The 22,351-nt window shown below is 52.0% G+C and overlaps 1 protein-coding gene across 1 annotated transcript; it reads right to left on the bottom strand.

Annotated features, from left to right (window-relative positions):
* Positions 1 to 215: 215 nt before the first annotated feature.
* Positions 216 to 21,263, bottom strand: SARM1 (sterile alpha and TIR motif containing 1). The gene is made up of 9 exons (XM_008579793.1): positions 20,729 to 21,263; positions 14,419 to 15,037; positions 11,820 to 12,032; positions 11,479 to 11,570; positions 11,129 to 11,364; positions 7,775 to 7,877; positions 7,513 to 7,702; positions 2,269 to 2,390; positions 216 to 2,116 (listed from the first exon to the last, which is right to left on the bottom strand). Exons 1-9 carry the CDS (start codon positions 21,196 to 21,198, stop codon positions 1,987 to 1,989), a joined length of 2,175 nt encoding a protein of 724 aa, XP_008578015.1. The 5' UTR covers positions 21,199 to 21,263; the 3' UTR covers positions 216 to 1,986.
* Between the last annotated feature and the right edge of the window lie 1,088 nt (positions 21,264 to 22,351).

Genomic DNA, 22,351 nt, shown 5'->3' with positions numbered 1-22,351 from the left:
ACTGGCCCGGCTGGGGGGTGGCTCGTCACTTCAGTTGCACTGGCTGGGGCTGGAGGCTGGGCTCTGATTTCTCAGAGACAGAGGAGGGGGCAGAAGTCAACCAGAAAGCCAGACAGTGGAGATGGACTGCAGAGAAGGGTGTACTGAACAGAAGAAAAACCAGGAAGCCTCTCAGGAGGGAGTGAGACTGGGGACAAAAAGACAGAAAGCCTCCCTGGAGGTACGCATACACTGTATTGTTATTGACTGCTCTAGGGCAGCATCTGGTCTGCCTTGTTCATCGTGCCAGGACCTAGCCCTGGGACTGGCACTGGGGAGCACTCGTGCTGCATCAAGGAAAGAGGATCAGGTGCAGTCAAAGCCAAAAGTTGGCCAGGACTGGCTGAAGACAGTATCTCCGGCAGGGAGTGAAGGGGAGGGAAGGAGTCCCAAGCCTAGAGACCTTTGACTATCTGATGATGTGGCCCGAGAGCTAGGAGTAACCTGGCCAGCACCGTGGGGAAGGGGTCTGGGAGTTCAGCCAGACTTGAGGTGGGAAGAGGCAGGGCACCTTCCGGCTGACTGCACTAGCTGGAGCCTGGGTCTATTAGAGGGTGGGGCAGAGGGACATTCATGCTCAGTTATTTCTGTATGGCCCCTGGGTCAGCCTTTTGTTGCTAGAACTCATCCCACACTGCTAGATCCTTTGGGACAAAGGAGAAGCAACAGCCCTGCCTCGGGCACAGCCTGCAGGGTGATTCTCAGAGCAATTCCACCACCTGCCTTGGTGCCAGGAGGTCTGGGTCTGGATCCTGAGGCTGCCACTAATGACTTGGGAAGCTGGACTCATCACTCAACTTTTCTGAGACTCAATTTCCTTATCTGTAAAAAGCAGACAATGCCAGATTGGGTTGCACCAATGATTACAGAGACCACGGAGTGGAGTGTTTGGGAAATGGAAAAGATTTGTCAGGGATTCGTGTGTTAGAGACTTGCTGCTCAAAGTGTCCTCCCTGGAACACCAACATCAGCTTACCTGGGAACTTGTGGGAAATGCAGAATCTCAGGCCCCACCCCAGATCTCCTGGATTGAATTTTAACAAGATTCCCAGGAGATTTATGGGCACATTAAAGTTGGAGAAACTGCCCTAGGTAGAAACCCTTGCCCTTCCTCAGGATCTTGCCTCTTCCCACAGAGCTGCAGGTTCTGCCCAGGCTGCTGTTGCTGCCAGGGGGCTGCCTGGTCCTCCTCACCCACTGAGCAAATGGGTGGGCAGCCTTGGGTGGGTGAGGGGCTGGGGAAGACAGCAGGGCCAGGCCAGGCAGGAGCCTGAGGCACAGCACCAGGTCATGGGGTTGGGTGGGCTTGGAGACATGGCCTCCCCTTGCCCAGACCCTGGCCCAAGTAGGAGGCTTTTGTGCACCAGCTAGTGCAGCAAAGCTGGCCGCAGCTGTAGACTGGCCAGAGTGAGGGCTGGCTCGGCCCAACCCGGATGTGGCAAAGGAGGCCTCCCCGAAGGAAGGCTGGGAAGGGACCTGGGACCTAGTCAGGCAGCTAAGGACACTGAGTGGTTACAGGTCAAGGCCACAGTGCGGCAGGGAGTGGTGAGCCCAGGGGCCAGGCACAGTCTGGGTGGAGAGCCATTGCTGGCCTCTCATCCCTGGCTGGAATTGCCCTAATTCCTGCTAGAGGCTGCCTGCCTTCACCCTCCTCAAGCTGGCTGCTGTCAGGGCAGTAGAAGGGAGAGTGTGCAGCAGCCCCCACCATCGCCAGCGTCTCCAGGACTGAGAGGGACCTTCCCCATGTCCAAGACAGAGCACCTGAAGGCAGGGCCAGGTACTGAGGAAGGTGGGTTTGAGACGGGCTGTGAGGGTGGGGGACAGGGAGGGCCATTTCCTGAGAGTAGCCCAGGATGTCTCGGCCCAGGGAGGCTGGTTTGAGGAGCTGTTCCTTCAGGGAGGACATAGAAATGGGAGGCACAGCAGGGCTTGGGAACTGGGAACCAGTTAGGTCGGGCCCATGGGTGCAGCACCCTCCAAACTGGTGTCAGAGCCTGCAGATGAGTCCCGGGAGGAGCGGCCCTGCAGGAAGCGGATGATCTTCTCAATGGTGGCCTCCTGGTACTCATGGGACCACCTGCAGGCACAGAGGCAGCATACGTCAGCGGGCTGGGCAGAGGGAGCTGCTGCCCAGGGGGCCTGTTTGCTTTGCCCAAGTGCTGCCTGGTGATTTGTACCCACCTCCCTCCCTCAGTTTTCTGTCCCCAGGGCAGGGTGTGGGGTGCTCACTTGATGCCGTTGAAAGTAAGCACAGCCTGCATGTCCTCAGGTAGGGCGTGGGGCTCAGGCCATTCAAAGCCATCAATGACCGGCACAATGTTCTTGCCACAGTTTAAAGCAGTCACAATCTCCTGGAGAAAGAAGAGAGGGGAGGAGGAAAAGACCCCTGTCCCCATTTAGGGACCCTGGGGCCAGGCAGGTACTTCGGAGGGCCAGTAGCCAGAAGTTGGGCCCAGGCTGGGACACTGGTCCTGAAGTTTACTTTGACTTCTCCCTCATACCTTATGGTATAATAAAAAATAAATATTTGGGGCCGGCCTGTGGCTCACTCGGTAGAGTGTGGTGCTGATAACACCAAGGCCACGGGTTCGGATCCCATGTAGGGATGGCCGGTTCGCTCACTGCCTGAGCGTGGTGCTGACAACACCAAGTCAAGGGTTGAGATCCCCTTACCGGTCATCTTTAAAATAAATAAATAAATAAATAAAATAAATATTTGGTCTTTGTCCGGGGTTCCTGTCACAGAGCCCCTAAAACCCTTAGAATCTCCTGAGTGACAAGAGTGTCTTTTGTATGCTAATGGGGGGGAGAGGAGAGGAGGGAGATGGTGGCTTAGCTTCAAGAAGAGGGCTTGTCACCACGAAGACCGAGCCATGATTACAGGGTTGAAACTTTCAGCACCACCCATGACCTCCTGAGAAAGGCTGGAGATTGAGTTATCACCAATGGCTGATGATTTAATTAATCATGCCTATGTAATGAAACCTCCATAAAAACCCCTAAACGATGGGGCTTGAAGAGCTTCCAGGTTAGTGAACACATCTAGGAGCCCCTGTCCTCCAGACTTGGTCCTGTGCATCTCTTCCATTTGGCTATTCCTAAATTATATCATCATCATCATCATCATCATCATCATTATTATTATTATAAACCACTAATCATAAGTAAAGTGCTTTCGGGCCGGCCCGTGGCTCACTCGGTAGAGTGCGGTGCTGATAACACCAAGGCCCCGGGTTCGGATCCCACATAGGGATGGCCGGTTCGCTCACTGGCTGAGCGTGGTGCTGACAACACCAAGTCAAGGGTTAAGATCCCCTTACCGGTCATCTTTTAAAAAAAAAAAAAAAAAAAAGTAAAGTGCTTTCCTGCATACTGTGAGTCATTCTAGCAAATTATGCATGGGGTGGGGGGGAGGTTGTCATGGGAACCCCTGAATTTGTAGCCAAGTCAGACAGAAGGACTTGCAACTGTGTCTGAAGTGAGGGCCGCCTGGTGGGCCTGAGCTCTTAACCTGTGGGGTCTGAGGTGTCAGAACTGAATTGAACTGTGGGACACTTAGTTGGTGTCAGGAAACTGGAGAATTAGCTGTCAGTGTAGAAAAAACTCCACATGACTTGGCATCAGATGAAAAACATCACACGCCTGCAGGCAGACTGATCCATCCTGAGCCCTGCCAACTATACTCCTTACCTACAATAAACAAAAGAATCTGCTCTGACCACGTCAGCTAAATGATAGCGCCTTGGGAGATCTGGGATGTCAATCATCACATCCACCTGTCCTGGAAAAACATTATACGACTATGTTACTTAGAAGCAGCCATAATTGTGTTAGAAAACCATAAAATAACCTAGAATACTCCCTATTACCCTTACTCTAGATCCCTGCATGTAGGAAGTAACTTAGCGACAACCCCAAATCTATGTGTCATGTATGACCAATAGAAAATTACTGATAAAGTAATTAGGCAGGGCTATCTCTCTCTCTTTCCTTTGATCCTTTCCCCTTCTTATGATTTATAAAATATTAGGTTCTTGTGATTATAAAATATTAAGTTCTTTGGAAAACATTTTCAGGGCGATCAGATCTATGTGTCATCATTTTGGCTCAATAAATCCTTGCTATATGTATTTGGTCTCAGTTTCTTTTTAGGTCAACACTTATTTCTCATATCCACCATTTTTCTCTACCTCCACCCCACCACCACCCTGCTCCAACCCCCATTATCTTCAGCCCCACTAGGTCTCCTCATTCACTCTTTTGTCCCCTCTATTTTATTCTCCATGTTGCCCTTTCACTTAGCTAATCTTTGCAAAATGCAAATCTGACAAATCTGATCTTGTCACCCTATACTTAAAAAGATTCAAGACTTTACATGGCTCTTAGAATAAAGTCCAAACTTCTTAATGTGGTCTGCAAGGCCCTGTGTTGTTGGTCACAGTCCACTTCTCAAACTCCGTCCCTACACTGTCCCCCAAGCCACAAAGATCTTGTAGCCCTTTAGATTTGCTATCCTCCCTCCCTGCACAGGGCCTTTGCACATGCTGTTTCCTCTGTCTAGCACATGCTTTCCTGCCCCTTCACCTGGATAATGTCCACTCATTTTTCTGATTTGAGCTCAATCAACACTTTTCCAGAGACCTTGTCCCTCACTTTCCTAACCAAGTCATATTTCCCTATTGTAGGCTCTCATAGACTCTCCGGCACATAGTACAGTTGCAAATTTAATTGATGGGGAGTTAATTTAATATGTGTTTTTGCCATACCTAAGGGAAGGAACCATGTCTGTTTTTTACTCACCTTGTATCTCAGCATCTACCACAAAGCCCTGCCCATAGTCAGCCCTTGCTGGATATTTAATGGATGGAGGAACGAATGAATGAATGGGACAGCATATCATAGCCGTTAGGGGCTGCGCTCTGGAATCATCAGCTCTGGGTTCACATCAAATCTCTGACACAGGTTCTGTGACCTGAGGCAAAAATAATGAGCTCTCAAAGTCTCTGTTTTCTAATATACAGAACAGAGTTAATGATAGTCCCTGTCTTGTAGGGTTGATGCATGGAATAACTGCAGTATTCTGTGGCAAGTGATTAGAACAGCGCTTAGCAAACGGTGTGTGCTTAATAAATAATAGGTGTTATTATTTCCTCCTCTGTAAAGTGGGGATAATAAAACCCACCTCACAAGGTTGTTCTGAGGATATTACTTACTATTAATGGTGATCTGGTAAGTGCTTTATTGAATGTTTCTTTCCTTTCAAGGGGGAATTGGACCTTCTTGAGTGCAGTTCACTTGTGGTTTTCCATATTGATTAGCCACTAAATGTGGCTTCGGGGAAAGGAGTTGTAGAATCAGAGGCAATTAAGCACTAAAAACAACCAAAGTGGATGATGGAGCCTTTGGAACTGGGCCAAGGCATAGGCTCCCACCACCCACCTCCCTCCTTACTTACCATCTGCTGGGACAACAACGGGTGCCAAGCCTCTTACCCTTCCAGGGGAAAGACCCTGCATAACTTCAACCTTGACTGGCTTTCTGGGGAGCTTCTCCCTTTTACAGATGAAGAGAAGGAAGCCCAGAGAGGAGAAGAAACTTCCTACCAAGTCACATATATGCTCATCTCAGGAGGGACCAGACCTCTGACTCCAGCCTTCAGAGGCCAAGTCCAGGGCTGTTTCAACCAAGCCCTGCTGCCTCTCTGCTGAGCATTTAGATGCACTCTGACCCTGCAGCAATGTATTTGGGAACCTGTAGACATTTGTTTCATCCAGAATTATACAGCACAAAAGAGAGTACAAACTGCTCATTGTGCAGATTCAGAGGCTGGCCAAGAAAGGGATATGGGTATATTCAAGATCACTCAGCTGGTTAAGAACAGCAACTTGATTCGAGTCAAGTCTTTTGACCTGGTAAATGTAGTAGATAGACATGGCTCTCCCAGTCATCTCAGCTTCATCAGAATCGCTCCTCTGTTTAACTGTCGCGTCAATGATCCTATAAACTCTTATAGAGCCTTCTGTGTACCATGCATGGTTTTATACAACAGGGATGCAGTGTGAACAAGACGAGGTCTGAACTCTCATGGAGCTCACAGATACTCCTCTCTTTCTCTCCAAAGGCTGCCTGCCACCTGCTCTGGATCATCAGCCATGATCCTCCAGGATGTCTCCCTGGCCCAGTGCCCCAGTCCCAACCCAGGCCTGGTACTCAGCCCCTCCTGCATGGCCTTTGGAGCTTGGCCCTCTTCCCCACTGTCAATCTGGACAGTGCTCTAGTATCAGAGCCTTCTTCCTAAAACCCACTGCCCTCTTCCTGCCCAAGGGCTCCCTGTTTCCCAGGGCTTTAAGCACAGGTCTTCACCCTGCTTTAAGCATTCCATAACTCGGTTCCATAATTCTTATCCAGCCAGGGGTGCGCTGGTAAATGTATAACAACCAGCTCCCCAAGGGGGAGAAAAACCCAACCAACCAACCAGTCAAAAACAAAACCTTGGTTTGTAACAGTTGCCAATTTCCTTGGTGTAAATACTCCCACCAAGGCTGATTCCAAGCTACCAACATGATATCAGTGAATGTGGAAGAGATGCAGACAATCATCTCTGGTGTCAGCTGAATCCAAGCCTTTCCCATCATCTGCCCTCACACTCCTCAGATCTGTGCCATGGGACACAGCGCAGATCCTGGGAGAGAGCACGAGTTTTGGAATCAGATAGATGGAGTTCGAAGCCCAGCTTTTCTGATTTCTATGCTAGTAATGTGGACATTGGAAAATGATTCTATTTTTCTGAGCCTCAGTTTCTTCATCTGTGTGATGAAGCAAGCAATACCAATGATGCATGTAGGCATTTGGCACCTTTCTCATCCCTACCTTTATTCATTTGCTTAAATAGATGTAGTAGTCATAATAATTATATCAATAATTATTGCCACCATTATTGAGCAGTTACTATGTGCCAGGCATTCTGATAAGCACTTCACGAACTCTAGCTCTTTTAATTCTCGTAACGATATCCTAGGGAGTTATGTACTATCATTATCCCAACTTTCCAGTAATACACACGAAGCTCATTGGGGTGAAGTGACTTGTCCATGGCCAGAGCCAGGATTCAAGTTCATGGTTTTGCGTTCTTAACAATAATGCCATTCTGCTTGTCACTATGCTCTCCTACCCCTCACAGAAGTTATTTTTCAAAGCATTTTCATCCCTCTCTGACCCTCACAACAATCCTACAAGGTGAATAGGACAGGCAAGTTATCCCATTTTGTAGATGAGAAAACTAAGATGCAGAGAGCCTGAGTAGCTTGCTAAAGTCCTATTTCAGTCAGAGCTGTGGCTGCTGCCTTCCAGCCAGGCCGGGGAGGTGCTTCAGGGCTAAGTGTTGCTGGGGTGTGCAGACAAGAAGGAAAGGGAGGAGGGTCCTGTCCCCTGGGCCACGTGCTATTGCTGGGACCGCAGAGGCACAGCACCTACCTTGTGCACCCAGTCCTTGCAGTCATGGTCTTGCATGCATTTGTCCAATGCCCCGGCTGACAGCACCAGCACAAAGTTGCGGGCACCCATGACACTCTGGATGAGCTTGTCTTCAAATTTGCCTGCTTCCAGCTTCTCCACATCAATGAAGACACTGAAGCCATGCAGCTGCAGGTGCACCTTCAGGAGGCTGCAAAGAATTCCTGTGTCACTGCCATGGCCCTGCCCCAAGGGCCCAGGCTGCCTGCCTGCCCCTCCTCACCTGGCCAGCTGGGAGCCTGAATTCCGGCGGTAGCTGATAAAGACATCTGGGGTATCTCCACTGGGCTTAAAGCCAGTGCAGGGCAGTGGGGAGTGCAGCATTTCTGGGGTGGACAAGAGATGGCATGGTGAGGATGGTCCCTTCCCATCACTCACCATGAGGCACATAATCCCTTGAAGACTTAGTCTCCTACCCACCCAGCCCTTTCAGCCTAGCCTGAGGTTGAGAGATGGGGCCTACAGGAAGGAAGGCCACTGACTATTGATGAGTCCCTCTCGGGTGGTAGGCATGGTGTTTTAGGGACACTGATATGTAGCTCCAGTCCTGTCCTCTCTCTGGAACTACAGCCCTGCACAGCCAGCTGCCCACAGACCGTCCAAACTCCTCCCCTTGCCCCTTCCTCCTAGTTTTCACCAAAGCCAGAAACTTGAGTATCAGCTTCAGCTCCCACCTCTCATTCATTTATTCAACAAATATTTACAAAGCACTTACTGCATGCCAGGCACTGTCCTTAGTGCTTGGGATACAGCAGTGAACAAAACCCCATCTTTGTGGGGCTGACATTCAATGATCAGAGCCAGGCTCCATGCTCTGTTGCTTCTACCTACTAAACATCCTGGACTCCAGCCCAGGGTCCTCCCTATGTCCGGGCTCCCAACACCAGCCTCCTCAATGGTCTCCCCAAGTTTAGCTATGATTACCCAATCTACGCCATTTGCTAAAGCTATAGAGATAGCTTTCTAAAATCCAAATCTGGGAAGCTTGTTGTCCCTGTTGGTTAGTTGGTTAGAACGTGGTGTTGTAACACCAAGGTCAAGGGATCGGATCCTCTTACCAGCCAGCTGACGAAAACAAAAACAAAAACAAAAACCAACTGTGCATGGCTCCCTACTTCCTATAGAAGCTATTTTTTGGAAGCTATTTTTGCCTTAGGACCCTCCTGGGTTTTTTTTTTTTTAAGATGACCGGTAAGGGGATCTTAACCCTTGACTTGGTGTTGTCAGCACCACGCTCTCCCAAGTGAGCCAACCGGCCATCCTTATATGGGATCCGAACCCGTGGCCTTGGTGTTATCAGCACCACACTCTCCCAAGTGAGCCACGGGCCGGCCCCAGGACCCTCCTGTTTTTTAAACATGAAATCTTGGAGTTTTACTTGGAGTTGCAATGTAAAAATGATAAAAGTTGACCTGCTTTGGTTGAAGCAAAAGAATTGGGCCAAAGCCCATTCCCTTATCTCTTGTAGGTGCTTAGTACATACTTGCTGAACAAATGGACAAATGAATTCATCTTTTTATAATATTCAGACTTTACATCCATAGACAATTGTCTGTTTATGAAGCAGAAAGACAGAGCTAAAATTCCAGTTCTGTCAGCTAATGGCTTTTCTAACCTCAGGAAATGTATTCAAACTCTTTAAATCTCAGTTTCATTATCTTTAAAATAACACCCATCATGGAGATGTTCTATATCTTGGATTTTTATGGAGTTTACACAGGGGTAGATGTTTTTCAAAACTCCTCAAACTGGACACTTTTTTATTTGTGACCGGTAAGGGGAACGCAACCCTCAGCACGGTGTTGTCAGCACCACGCTCAGCCAGCGAGTGCACCGGCCATCCCTATATAGGATCCGAACCCGGGGCCTCAGCGCTACCAGCGCTGCACCCTCCTGAGTGAGCCACGGGGCCGGCCCCAAACTGGACACTTTTAGGTTTACTTATGCCTCGTGTTATTCTGTAAAAAGTTTTTAAAGTTGATTTTTAAAAATTTACCACACACAGTATAGAATGGGTATAGAGATTAATGAGATATTTAAAAAACTTAAGATATCTTAAGTACCTGGTATATAGGTAATAAATATTAGCTGAATAGTAAATTAGTAAATAAAAATAAGTTAATGAATAGTCTGGCTGGTTGGCTCACTTGGTTAGAATGTGGTGTTGATAATACCAAGGTCAAAGGTTCAGATCCCTGTACCGGCCAGCCGCCAAATAAAAAAAAAATGTGAATAAAGAGGGTTGCGGGAAGGGCCGGCCCATGGCTCACTCGGAAGAGTGCGGTGCTGATAACACCAAGGCCCCGGGTTCGGATCCCTATATAGGGATGGCCGGTTCGATCTCTGGCTGAGTGTGGTGCTGACAACACCGAGCCACGGGTTAAGATCCCCTTACCAGTCATCTTAAAAAAAAAAAAAAAAGAGGGTTGCGGGAAGGGCCGGCCCATGGCTCACTCGGAAGAGTGCGGTGCTGATAACCCCAAGGCCCCGGGTTCGGATCCCTATATAGGGATGGCCGGTTCGATCTCTGGCTGAGTGTGGTGCTGACAACACCGAGCCACGGGTTAAGATCCCCTTACCAGTCATCTTAAAAAAAAAAAAAAAAAAAAAAAAGAGGGTTGCTGGAGCCCTAGAATCCACTCTAAGCACCCTCAGAACCCAGCCTTTGTAAGCCATTGGGTAACAGGATAAGCCGCCGTGTTCCCACCCACACCCCATGTATGCACCCTCCATGCTCCACACTGCCTCCTCGCTGCCCCTGCTCCCCACAGTGCCCAGTGCACCCCTGAAGACCTGGTCAGGCATCCCCTCCTCTCCCAGGTCTAGGCCTGGGTGGACAGGCAGGCTGTGCTTCTTCTGGGCTCCCACTGTAGTCCTAGGCATGCTTCCTGCTGGGGTCACCTCCTATTTATTGTTGTGGGTTTTTGTGGGGTTTTTTTTGTAGTAGCATGTACGTAACATAAAATTTAGCATTTTGACCACTTTTAAGTTTCTAGTTCAGTGGCATTAAGTACATTCACATTGTTGTGCACCCATTCCCCGTTTTTCGTCTTTAGTTGTGACGTGGCTAGGAAGTGCAGGACGGTGACGGTCCCGTTTGGTGTGGCAGGCCCACTTTCTTCCTCAGAAGACAGATGCCCCCATCTCAAGATATGGGGCAGCTGTGGCCTCACTCTTTGCTCCCATCTCTTCACAGATTTGGTTGGCCATAGCAAGGACATGGGGGCTGATGGACCCCACACTGCCAGGAAGGGAACTCACCTACCTCACCCTGAGTTGCCCTCACATGGTTGACCACAGGGCTGCTGTGCCCCTCCGATCCTGCCCAGAGCTTCCCCTGGGCCCAATAAGCCAAGGCAGGCCATCTGCCTATGTATATACCTGCCTTACTCCCCTCCTACCCACCTCGGCCTGAGAACTTCTTGAAGGAAAGTGCAACATACTCATCTTCCCACCCTCAGAGCCCAAGCCGTCGCAGCATCTGTGCTCAACCAACCGCCCAGGAGGCTCTGCGGCTCAGCTCCCTCCTCTGGGGCTGCAGCTGGAGGAAGAGGGGGTCCCAGGTGGGCGGGCTGACCTCTGGCAGCTGTGAGGATGCGGGCGCGGTGCACGCCCAGGCGGATGCCACAGTCCTCCAGGAGCTGCTGCTCGGACACTCGGTGCAGCAGGGAACGGTCCAGGCCACAGCTGACCAAGCCATAGGTGTACTGGCGGAAGCGCGGGTCCAGGCTGCCCAGCCAGTCGGCCAGGTTGCTGCGGTCGCAGGTAGCATAGTTGGCGAAGGTCTTGAGCTCGGTGAGCTCCCTAAAGAACCTGCACCCCATGGAGGAGAAGAAGCTGAGGTCCTGACTCTGGACAGGCTAGGGGTGGAAGGGGCGGTCAGTTAGACCTGGTGGCGGGCGAGCAGGCAGGCAGGAGACTCCGTACCTCTTGCGGGTGATGCCCGATTTCATGCCCAGGTCGGTCTGGAGTTCCTCCTCTGTGAGCCGCAGAAGCAGGTCGCCATCGACCTGCTGCTCCTGGGGGAGAGATCAGGTGTGAGGAAGGGCTCTCCTCCTAAGCCCTTGGACCTCAAGCACGAGATGCAAGGAGAAGCAACTGGAGGTGGCAGCGGCGGGGGCAGATGGGACCCAGATTACAGCTGAGTGACCCCGCGGATGGCTGAGTACAGGCTCCCCGCCCCCCAAAGGGCAACCTGGCGCCATGGGTGTGAGGGCCGGGAGGGGGTGCAGTCGCCGACTGGGGGGAAGCGGACCCCGCGGCTCTACCCGGAAGCTCTCGCAGTACTGGGAGAAGCCGATCTGCTGCAGCCAGGTCTGGACCTCGGCCTCCTTCCAGCTGGCCACGCAGGGCAGGATGGGCCGCGGCACCTCCTCGCCCAGCAGGCGCAGCGCGCGCTTGGCCAGTGCCGACTTGGTGCCATTAGTGGAGTAGGAAACCAGGCGTTTCAGGCTCTGGATGGCACCAATGTCGCTGAACACCTAGGGATGGGGTGGGGAGAGGGGGTCTAGGGTCCACCAGCTTGTCCGCCGTCCCCCAAAGTGCCCAGTCCCTCCCTTCCCCTCTTCTCACCGTTGAAAGTCCTGTCATCCTGCCTTTACCCACTAAGTCACCAAGTTCTGTGGATTCTCCCTCCTGAAGCTCTCTCCATTCTTGAGCAGGCCCCCCTCACATGTCCCTTCTACAGCTTCCACTGGCCTAGGACAAAGTCTGAGCTCTTGGTATGGCCGCCACGTCTGGCACAGTGCAGCCCCTGCCCACCACCTCCAGCTCACCTAGCCTTCTACCAACCCACACTTGCATGACACCCACCCCCACACACGCCTCGGCCCATGGTGTTCCCAAACCCTTATTTCTTCCAGCCTGCTCATGGGAATCCACTGGCATCCAGACTGATTAGCATCTCCTCTGTGCAGCCTGCTTTGATTCCACCACAGCTTGGCCTACGACCTCCAATTAGGACTTGTACCACACTCTGAATGCCGTTGACACTAGGTGATAACACAACTTCCACTGGACTATAAGCTGAGCACATGTCTTAGTCACGATTGAAGCCCCATATTTGGCATGATGAAGGACACAGAGTAAGGGCTCAGTATGTCTTTGCTGAACTGTGCTTGCTTGGCCTCTATGGGAAAGAGGTGATGGGGTGGTGATCACGGCTGCTGGCCAGATCCAATCCTTGGGGTCCTCACTCCCTACTTCCCTTCAAGTCCCTTCTCCCAAAGCAGAATGACCTGCTTTATAAGGGCAAGTCCTCCCACGGCCTAACTCTGCAGCGCAGAGAGAAGAACCAGAAACTCCTAGAACATTGCCCGTTGGAAGAGGCCTTGGAGACCCCTTAACAAAGCAGTCTCTTCTTGATCTGCAGAGACACACATAATGGGTGACAATCATGTGATACACACTCTATGAGCACCTCAGATGACAGCTGTGGTAGGGACAGGGTGGGCCATGGGGTGTGCACCACTCCCTGTGCACCAGCTCTCACCCACCCCCAAGACCCCCCAGAGGAACGCAAAGGAGAGTGACATTATAGGGATAATCTCGAATCTGTAATGTTTAAGAAACAAAACCCACAAACTTTTGGTAATGCAACTATCATTAGTCCCTTATCCAGGTTAAGAACCACTGCTGAGGTCCAACTCCTTTAGTTTTCCAGAGGATAAAAATGAGGCCCAGAGAGGGGAAGCCAGGTGCCCAAGGTCACAAAGCAAGTTGCAGTAGCAAGCAAAGACTGCTATTCAGACCCTGGGCATGGGGACCCCTTTGGACTCAGGTGGGGGTTATCTGGCTGACACAGTATGTCCACCCCAAGTCCCTGTCTCCAGAAGCCATCTTCCCAGACTTCAGACCCAAATGGCTAAAGTGCCCATTGAAGTTCCCCAGCTGGGCATCTCTCAGGCATCTCAAATTCAATATTTCACTTTCTCGCTGTGGCAATGTTGGCAACCAACAAGGAGGTGGATCGTGAGGTGGATGCAACTATAATTAGTCCCACTTTCTTCCCCTGCCTCCTCCAACGTGTCTCTCACCCAGTGCACCTTGTCCACTGGGTTGCCCATGTTCGTGACCAGGAGTCGTCCTCAGCTTCTCTCTCCACCCAGCCACCAAGTCCTAATTCCATTTCTTAAACATCTCTTGAATTTGCTTCTCTGCCACTGCTGCCACTCCTGCCTCCACCATGTCAAATGTCACCTTCCACCCCCAGTCATAGCCTCCTGCTGGGTCCCCTTGCCAACTCCTTTATCACACAGCAGCCAAGGTGATTTTTGTAAAACACAAGCGTCCCCGCTTAAAAACCTCAGTGTCTTCTTCTTGCCCCAAAGACCAAGTCCAAACTTCGAGTCTTGCCTTCAAGGCCAGAATGTCTCCCCCCTCATCCTCTTGTTTTGGATCGCAACCCTTGGTGTCGCGCCCGCACCGCGCTCAATCAGTGAGTGGACCGGTCTCTATATGGGATTCGAACCCTTGGCGGGAGCGCCGCCGCACTCCCAAGCGCCGCACTCTACAGAGTGCACCACTGGGCGGCCCCAGAAGTTTAATTTTTTTTTTTTTTTTTTTGGCGCTGGCTGGTACACGGATCCAACCTCGGACCTCGGCGTTAGCAGGACTGCTGTCTAACCAACTGAGCTAATCAGCAAGCCAACTGTTTTGTTTTTTGTTTTTGTTTTTGACTGGCCAGTACAGGCATCGAACTGTGGACCTTCGTGTTGGCAGCATCACACTCTCATCAACTGAGCTAATCCGCCAGCCTCACCTAACTCTTAAGTGTGCTTCAAGTCCCAGTTGAGTGTCACTTCCTGGGGGAAGCCTTTCCAGACGCTCTCTAACCCCTGACCCCCCCTACCCCACACCTGCACCCACCTTGGTCTTGCCCTGCAGGCTCTTGATGGCAGCCTCGGCGCAGAGGTAGAAAGCCCCGATGCACTGCGCCTCCAAGCGCGACGAGTCAAGCAACGGCACGAGGCGCTGCAGGTCGTCGGGCCCGCGGCCCTGGCTGGTGTCGCTGGCGTCCACCAGGCAGCGGGCGAAGCGGCCGGGGTCCAGCGAGGCCACGAGCGGCTCCACGAGCGCCAGCGTGCCCGAGCGCTCCACCTCGCGTTCCACCTCCTTGTTGGTCGCCAACACGGCCACGGCGAGGCAGGCGTGCAGCCGCAGCAGCTCGTCCTCCTTGGAAAAGGCAAGCGGGAAGAGCCACTCGGCGGCGCGCTTCTCCACCATGCGCCGCTGCACAGCCTGGCCCCCGTGCAGCGCGCAGTTGGCCAGCGCCAGGGCGCAGTGGCGCAGCAGCGCCGGGTCTGTGCGGCGGCACCAGTACAGCACGGCGTCCAGGCCGCCGGAAGCCACCAGCCGCTGGCACGTCTCCTCCGAGTGCTTGAACATGTGCTCCAAGATGCCGGCCACGCTCCGCGCCAGCTCCACCGGCTCGCGCTCCTTCGCCAGGTTCAGGATCACACCCAGTCCGATGCGCGCCACGCGGTCCCTGCCGGGAGAAAGCGGAAGGGGACGGTGGAGTTACCGTTGCCTGGGGAGCTTGGCTTGCCCACTGGGGCCCTGGGCACTTACCCTCTCAGGGCCTCACTCCATCCTGCCTTATCCATCCTGTCTCCCACTCTCACCTCCTGCCCCGGGAGGGCCAGACTTCTCTGATTATGAGCGAGCTCCATCCTGGCCACCTCCTCCCTGCCTCCTCCCCTTGAGGAGCAGCGTGTGTAGTGGTCAAGGATCCCAGCTCGGGAGCAGACTCCCTGGGTCCTGTTTTTTTTTTTTTTTTTAAGATGACCGGTAAGGGGATCTTAACCCTTGACTTGGTGTTGTCAGCACCACGCTCAGCCAGTGAGCGAACCGGCCATCCCTATATGGGATCCGAACCCTTGGCCTTGGTGTTATCAGCACCGCACTCTCCCGAGTGAGCCACGGGCAGGCCCTTAATCTGCCATTTGTAACTGTGGGACTTTGGACACCTTCCTTTTTCTGTCAGCACCACGCCCACCCAGTGAGCAACCGGCCATCCCTATATGGGATCCGAACCCTTGGCCTTGGTGTTATCAGCACCGCACTCTCCCGAGTGAGCCACGGGCAGGCCCTTAATCTGCCATTTGTAACTGTGGGACTTTGGACACCTTCCTTTTTCTCTCTACCTCAGTTTCCCCATTTCATAAATAGGAAAATAAGAATACCTACCTCATAGAATTATTATGAAGACGAATGAGATAATCCATATAAAATGCTTGGCACAGGGCCTGGCACAAATGTTAACTTATCATCATTTGAAGTGTCACTTGGCGTACACCACCCTCACCCTTGCCTTCAAACTTTTCCTCACTCCATGCTCCATGACTGAGAGTATTTATTCATTAATTCAACAGACGTTTGTTAAGGACCTACTGTGTGCCGGGCACTGTGCTAGGGGCTGAGGTTAAACAGTGGCTAAGCCTCACTGGAGCTTATCCTCAGCTAATGTGGAGGCAGACAATAAGCAAGTAAGCAATAAATGAACGAGATAGTAGTGATATGGCCATGATTATAGCAAAACTGGATGATGTGATGGAGTGTGCCTGATGGAGGGATGTGTCTGAGGAGGTGACATTTGAGAGATAAATGTCAAGGAACCCCTGTCTGCAAATATAGGAGAGAAGAGCAAGGACGAAGGCCCTGAGGGCTGATGAGCAGGCATGTTTGAGGAACAGAAAGAAGGTCATAGATACTGCAATGTCTAAAACCAACAGAAAAAATATAAGATCAGCATGGGATTCATATATAGAATATATGAGCACATATTCAAATCAGCAAGAAAAAAGCAATACATTCAATTGAAAACAGGCAAAGGACATAAACAGGCAATTTGCAAAAGAGGAAATCCAAAATGTAAGCAAGCAGAAAAAGAGATGCTCTAATTCATTAATAATCAGAGAAATAAAAATTAAAACAACAGCTATCACTTTACACCTATTAGACGGGCAAAACCAGAAGCTGGATGATGCAGAGGCTTGGCGGGGTGTAGGGCTGTGAACGCCCCGAAGCACTGCGGGTGGAGGTGCGGGCTGGGGCGGTCCATCTGGAGAGCAGGCAGTCTCTCCCAAAGAGATTGTCACACACACCGACAAGTGCACGTGGACAAGGATGTTCACTACAGTGTTATTTGTGGTGTGAGGAAGTTGGAGGCAATTAGTATCAAGTCTGGCAGAGCAGAAGTAACATGGGCAGGTGCCCACTCTGGAAGATTTTGGAGCAGTTACAAGTGACTGAGCAGGTGATAACACAGCAATGTGAAAGATCTTGAACACCTATACTGAGTAGGAAAAAGTCAGAAACAGAATGTGCTATATAGCACGGCACCATTCGTGTAAATTAAAAATATATATACACACACACACAAATAAAGATTTTAGCAGAACACAGATAGAAAGATACACATTAAATGTATTGAATGGTTGTCTGTGGAGTTAGGTCAGAAGGGTGGTGGGGGCATTAATCAGGAGGAGAAGGGGAGATTGCATTCCAGGCATAGATGTATGCATAAGGCTTGGAGGTGTTGGGGAGCTGGTGTGCTGGGGGAGCTGGCCACACTTCCACATGCCTGAGGCAGAGGGTTCAAAGAGTTCAGTCCTGGGGGCCTTTTGAGCCATCTCAAGGCATTTGTACTTTATCCTTTTTTTTTTTTTGGCAGTTGGTCGGTATGGGGATCGGAGCCCTTGACCTTGGTGTTCTCAGCACTACACTCTAACCAACTGAGCTAACTGGCCAGCCCATGTATTTTATCTTGATGGCAAATGGAAAGCCATTAAAGAGATTCAGGAAGGAGAGTAGTTTGATCATGTGTGGGTTTTAGGAAACTCACTCTGACTGCTGTGGGGAGGACAGGTCTAAGGGAGAGAGCCTGGAGGCCAACAGAGAAGGCAGGAGAGTTGCCAAACTCCAGGCAGAGTTTAGGCTTCCTGCATTTCTGATCTCCACAAACGATGTCCTCCACAGGTGACATTATCCCCCAGAAACTTAGAGGCCCAGCAAGCCGTGGAGTCCTTGCCCAGTGGGCACAACAGTGACCACAGTGCCTGTGACTTTGTGTCCACTGTAGGGCCCAGCTGAGTCTAGAACATGCCATAAGGCCAGCACACCTTTGCTGAGCTAACCACTCAGCTTTTCCGCAGCCCATCTCCAAAGGAACAGGCGGGTCCTAATCATCCGCTGGGGCAGCTGTAACTGCAGTTGTTCCTTTTACCAATGAGAAAACCAAAGCTCAGAGAGGTTATATGACATGTCCAGGATCACGCAGCTTCTGAGAAGCACAGCTGGGATTTGAACCCAGGTCTGTTATCTCCAGAGTTCAAGATCTTTCATCTTCACTTTATGCTTCTAAACTTCTAGGATATCAGAGCCATGATGTGCTTAAGAAATCACCTCATCCAACACCCTCATTTCCAGGGGACTTTACCTAAGGGCTTGCTTAGGATCATCAATTCAGAGCTAGGACTTTATTCTGAGTCTCTTGACCCCCAGCCCTCACCTTTCCCTATGCACCTGGCACATTTACAGAGTTGAACTGTGTGCTGTTGTGATCACCATTCGCTCAGCTCCCAGTTCGTCTGTAGCCTGAGAGGCTGTGACCCTGGTGAAATGGGCACACACTTTGGAGACACGCAGGTCTGGGTTCAAATCCCAGATCCAAAGGAGGGGGAAATTATATATATATAACAAGCATGCATATGTAATATACATATATATGCAAATGCTTGCATATGCATAGACTCTCTCTGGAAGGATTAACAAGAAACATGTTACAGTGGTTTGCCTCTTGGGAGGAGGACTGGTTGGGAAGAACTTTTAACTGTATAGCTTTTTTGTACCTTTGTACTTTTTGAATTTATGTGCGATAGTTTTGTTTTTGTTTTTTTTTTTCTTTTTTTTTTTTTTTAATTCCTTTTTGTCTTTTTTTACTGACCGGTAATGGGATCACAACCCTCGGTGTTGCGCCCACACCGCACTCAGCCAGTGAGTGGGAACCGGTCTCCACATGGGATCCGAACCCTCGGTGGGAGCGCCGCTGTGCTCCCAAGCGGGGCACTCTCCAGTGCGCCACCGGGCAGGCCCTTGTTTTTGTTTCTTTTTAAGCCTGTCTCCTCCATTGACTCATTATGTGTTCGTGGGAAAGCCATTTAACCTCTCTAAGGATACATTCATTATGGTCCCCTGAGGGGAATGGGCTGTGAATTTAGAGGGCTAGCAGTCAGATGGGACCCTTACTGGGTGTTGTGGGGCCAGGTTTGGAGATCCCTACCCTGTTGGATTTCTTCTGATAGTTGGGGGTGAGGGAAACTGTGGCCTAGGCTCCTGGGCAGTGGGATCAGTCATCCAGGGAAGAAGAGAGCTGCAAGAAGAAGAGTGACGAAAAGGGGTGGGCGCACCGATGGAAGAACCTTCTTTAAGAGGTGACAGTGGGGGGGTGGCTGGTGGAGGAGAAAAAAGGTTTCATAAACATAAATTTTCAGTGTGCTGCCCCCTCTTCTTTCCCTCCCAGTCCTGTCCCCAGCGCAGTCTAGAGGAGTGCAGAGACCCTGCCTCTCTTTGGAAGTTTGATCACAACTAAGCGTGCTGCCCTCTGTCCTTGGTCCTGAAAAGACACCAGCATCAGCTTGTTGTTTCTTGAGACAAGCAACACTGGTTAGTGACTTCTTTCTCTGTAACTCTGAAGCAGGTTAGGATTGTCATTTTCAGCCTGGAAAAATTGTCAATGCCGTTTGAATCTTGCAGCCCTCCTTTTCCTAGGGTGCTGGCTGCACCCGCCCTCCGGGGGTTCTAGTGATGTAGCTGCCCCACCCCACATATCAAACCTACAGGGCACACCTGCCAACCCGGGCCCCACCACACCCAGCAAGCACCCACTCCATTTTCCAGCCCTCCAAATTCATGGCCTATCCCCATCAGGGCACCTGATGTTACACGGAAGGTTAAAGACTTGCTGAACAAGCAGAACCCTGTCTTGGTCTCCCAACCTAACTTGCTTCGTTCATGCATTTTTTTTTTTTTTAAAATAAAAGACGACCGGTGAGGGGATCTTAACCCTTGACTTGGTGTTGTCAGCACCACACTCTCCCGAGTGAGCCACAGGCCGGCCCAATTCACACATTTTTGACGGTTGTATAATTTCCATCAATCACAAGGTGATTTTTTTCCTGTATGAAAATGGCAAGTAAAACACCCCTAACCCTCTCACATCACACTTTTGAGAGTTGCATGAGCTAAAAGTGACTCTTCCAAAACTCTCCTAAGCCTGAGGAGCCTGAGAATTCAGCACGAGACTAGAGTGTGACAGTGTGGTCTGCTCTGGCATTAGAGGGAGGGAAATTGAGCCCTCAAGGGTCTTTATACTCCAGGGGAGATCTCAAGAGGCAGGGAAAAGAGTGGCAACCAGGCCTCGGTTTGACCCCACTTACTGTATTTTGGTACCATGTACCAAAGGAAAGGGAGAGAAAACACAGGCTCTGGCCTCTCCCTACTTCTGCACCTCAGTTCCTCTTCCCCCACCCCCACCCATTCATCCCAGCAGAAAAGTTTCTGTTCCCGGTCAGCAGCTGCAGAATGAGATCATGTCTGGTCTGTTACGTGCGTGACCCTATGAAGGATGAAGCAGGAAGTGGACTGGGTGGCATAAACGGGATGAGTAACCTTAGGTCAGCACGCATTTCAGCCTGCTGACCGGGGAAAGGAGAGGTCTTCCTCCCCTTTTCTGAGCACTGTGTTCCCTTCCTCTCTCAGTAGGAGGGGAATGGTTTGAGGAGGAAAGCAGGTAGCATGGAAGGGCACCCAGCCCCATGGGAGGAGAGCTGTGGGTTTAGGGGGGCATTGGCAATAGGATGCCATGTCCATCCCTAGAACCGGGACAAGCTCCTGTCCTACTACCCCATTCCTCCTCTCCCTGTCTCCATTCCTCACCTCAGTAGCTCTGGGAGTGAATCCTGGCTGCACCATCAGTTCACTGTGTGACGCTGGGCAATTAAACTTACCCAAGCTTCAGTTCCTTATTTGTAAAACGGACACGCTGATCCCTAACAGAGGTGCAGTGCAGGGATGCAGTGAGGTGAGGCAGGCAAAGGCACAGTGCAAGGCCCAGGCGTTCGGCCGCCCCTGCCAGCCCACACCACGCGGCGCTTTCCGCCCAGCCCGGCGCCCTCACCGGTTCTCAGCTACCAGGATCTGCTCCAGCAGGCGCGCGGCCTGCACGCGCGTCTCTAGCTCTGGCGCCTGCAGCAGCCGCAACAGCAGGTCGAGGCCACCGTCCAGGCGGATGGCGTCGCACAGACCCTGGGCCACCTCGCGTCCCACGGCCGGCAGCAACCAGGCCTCCTCCACCAGCTGAAAGCCCTCGGCCAGGCCGGCTCCCACGGCCCGCGCGCCGCCTGCCTGCTTCAGCGCCGACAGCGCCTGCTGCAGCTCGGGCAGCGCGCGCTCCAGGGCGCCCTGCACCTCGGTGCCCGCCCCAGGCGACACCTCACGGGGCCCGCGGCCGCCCGCAGCCCACCACGGGCCCGCGCCGCTGCCTCCATCAGTCCCCGGCACCGTCAGCCGCTCGGCGCCCGGCTGTGGGCCGGACATGGCGAGGAAGCGGCACAGCTTGTAGGCGGAGAGCAGCAGTGTCAGGACCATGAGCGCGGGGACATCCCCGGCCTGGAGGGGCGGGGCCTGGAGGGGCGGGGCGACCCCGACTTTGGGAAAAGGGGTACCCGAGAGGGGACGAGAGGGAAGAAGACGAAGCAGGGAGGAACGGAGAGGAGGGAACCCGGCAAGAGCACCGGCCAGAAGTTTGGGGGCGGGGTGAGGGCAGGCGCCGGGGCGCAGCGGTTGGGGAAGGGGATGCAGGCAGGTCCAGAGGGAGGGACTGGGCGGATGGAGGAAGAGGGGAGGCCAGGAATGGGTCCAGATGCCGGAGGGTAAAGGAAGCGGCGGCCGGAACAAAGAGCGGCTCCAGCCGGAGCTCGGCTGGGCTGGGAGATGCTCTGCAGCAGCCACGCCCCTGAGCCGCAGAGGACAGAAGCCCAAGCCCCGCCTCCTGCGCAGCCCCACCCCCAAGCCGTCACCAGCCACGCCCACACCCTGGCCCAGCATCCCCCTTCAGTCGTATCCCCCGCCCCCTGCGCTGGACTTGGGAGAAAAGGACAGAGGGCGAGAGAATCGTCTCCGTTTTCCCTGATGATTCTGGTATGTGGGAGCAACACCGCTGAGTGTGCCCCCTCCCCTACTGGTGGTTAAAGCAATCATAATAACGATTCTGTACAACTTTTTTTTTTTAAAGATAACCGGTAAGGGGATCTTAACCCTCGACTTGGTGTTGTCAGCGCCACACTCACCCAGTGAGCAAACCGGCCATCCCTATATGGGATCCGAACCTGTGGCCTTGGGGTGTTATCAGCATCGCACTCTCCCGAGTGAGCCACGGGCCGGCCCCCCCCCATCCCCGATTCTGTACAACTCTTAATGCCCTTTATGCCTTTCTCAATTAAACCTCATAACACGCTTATGGGGTAGGGATTAGTGTTCCGTTTTACAGCTGATGCAACTGAGGCCCACAGAGAAGAGATTGGCCTAAGTCACACTCCCTGATTATAGAACAGAAAAAGTCAGCTGAAGACTGGGATCACTTCCTCCAGGTGGTGGTTTGTGGACGCCTGAAATTGAGCACAAAAATCAGCCATTCTGTGCCAGCGGGACATTTTCTGGGTAGAGGAATCACAGTTCTCATGAAAGTCTAAAAGTGTGCTGAAAGAGCCCACTCTTTACAGATGGGGAGACTGAAGGTGAG

This window comes from Galeopterus variegatus, unplaced genomic scaffold (assembly GCF_000696425.1).
Source record: "Galeopterus variegatus unplaced genomic scaffold, G_variegatus-3.0.2 Scaffold1955, whole genome shotgun sequence".
In the NCBI taxonomy this organism is placed as follows: Eukaryota; Metazoa; Chordata; class Mammalia; order Dermoptera; family Cynocephalidae; genus Galeopterus; species Galeopterus variegatus.
This window is presented reverse-complemented; position numbering and strand designations above follow the sequence as displayed.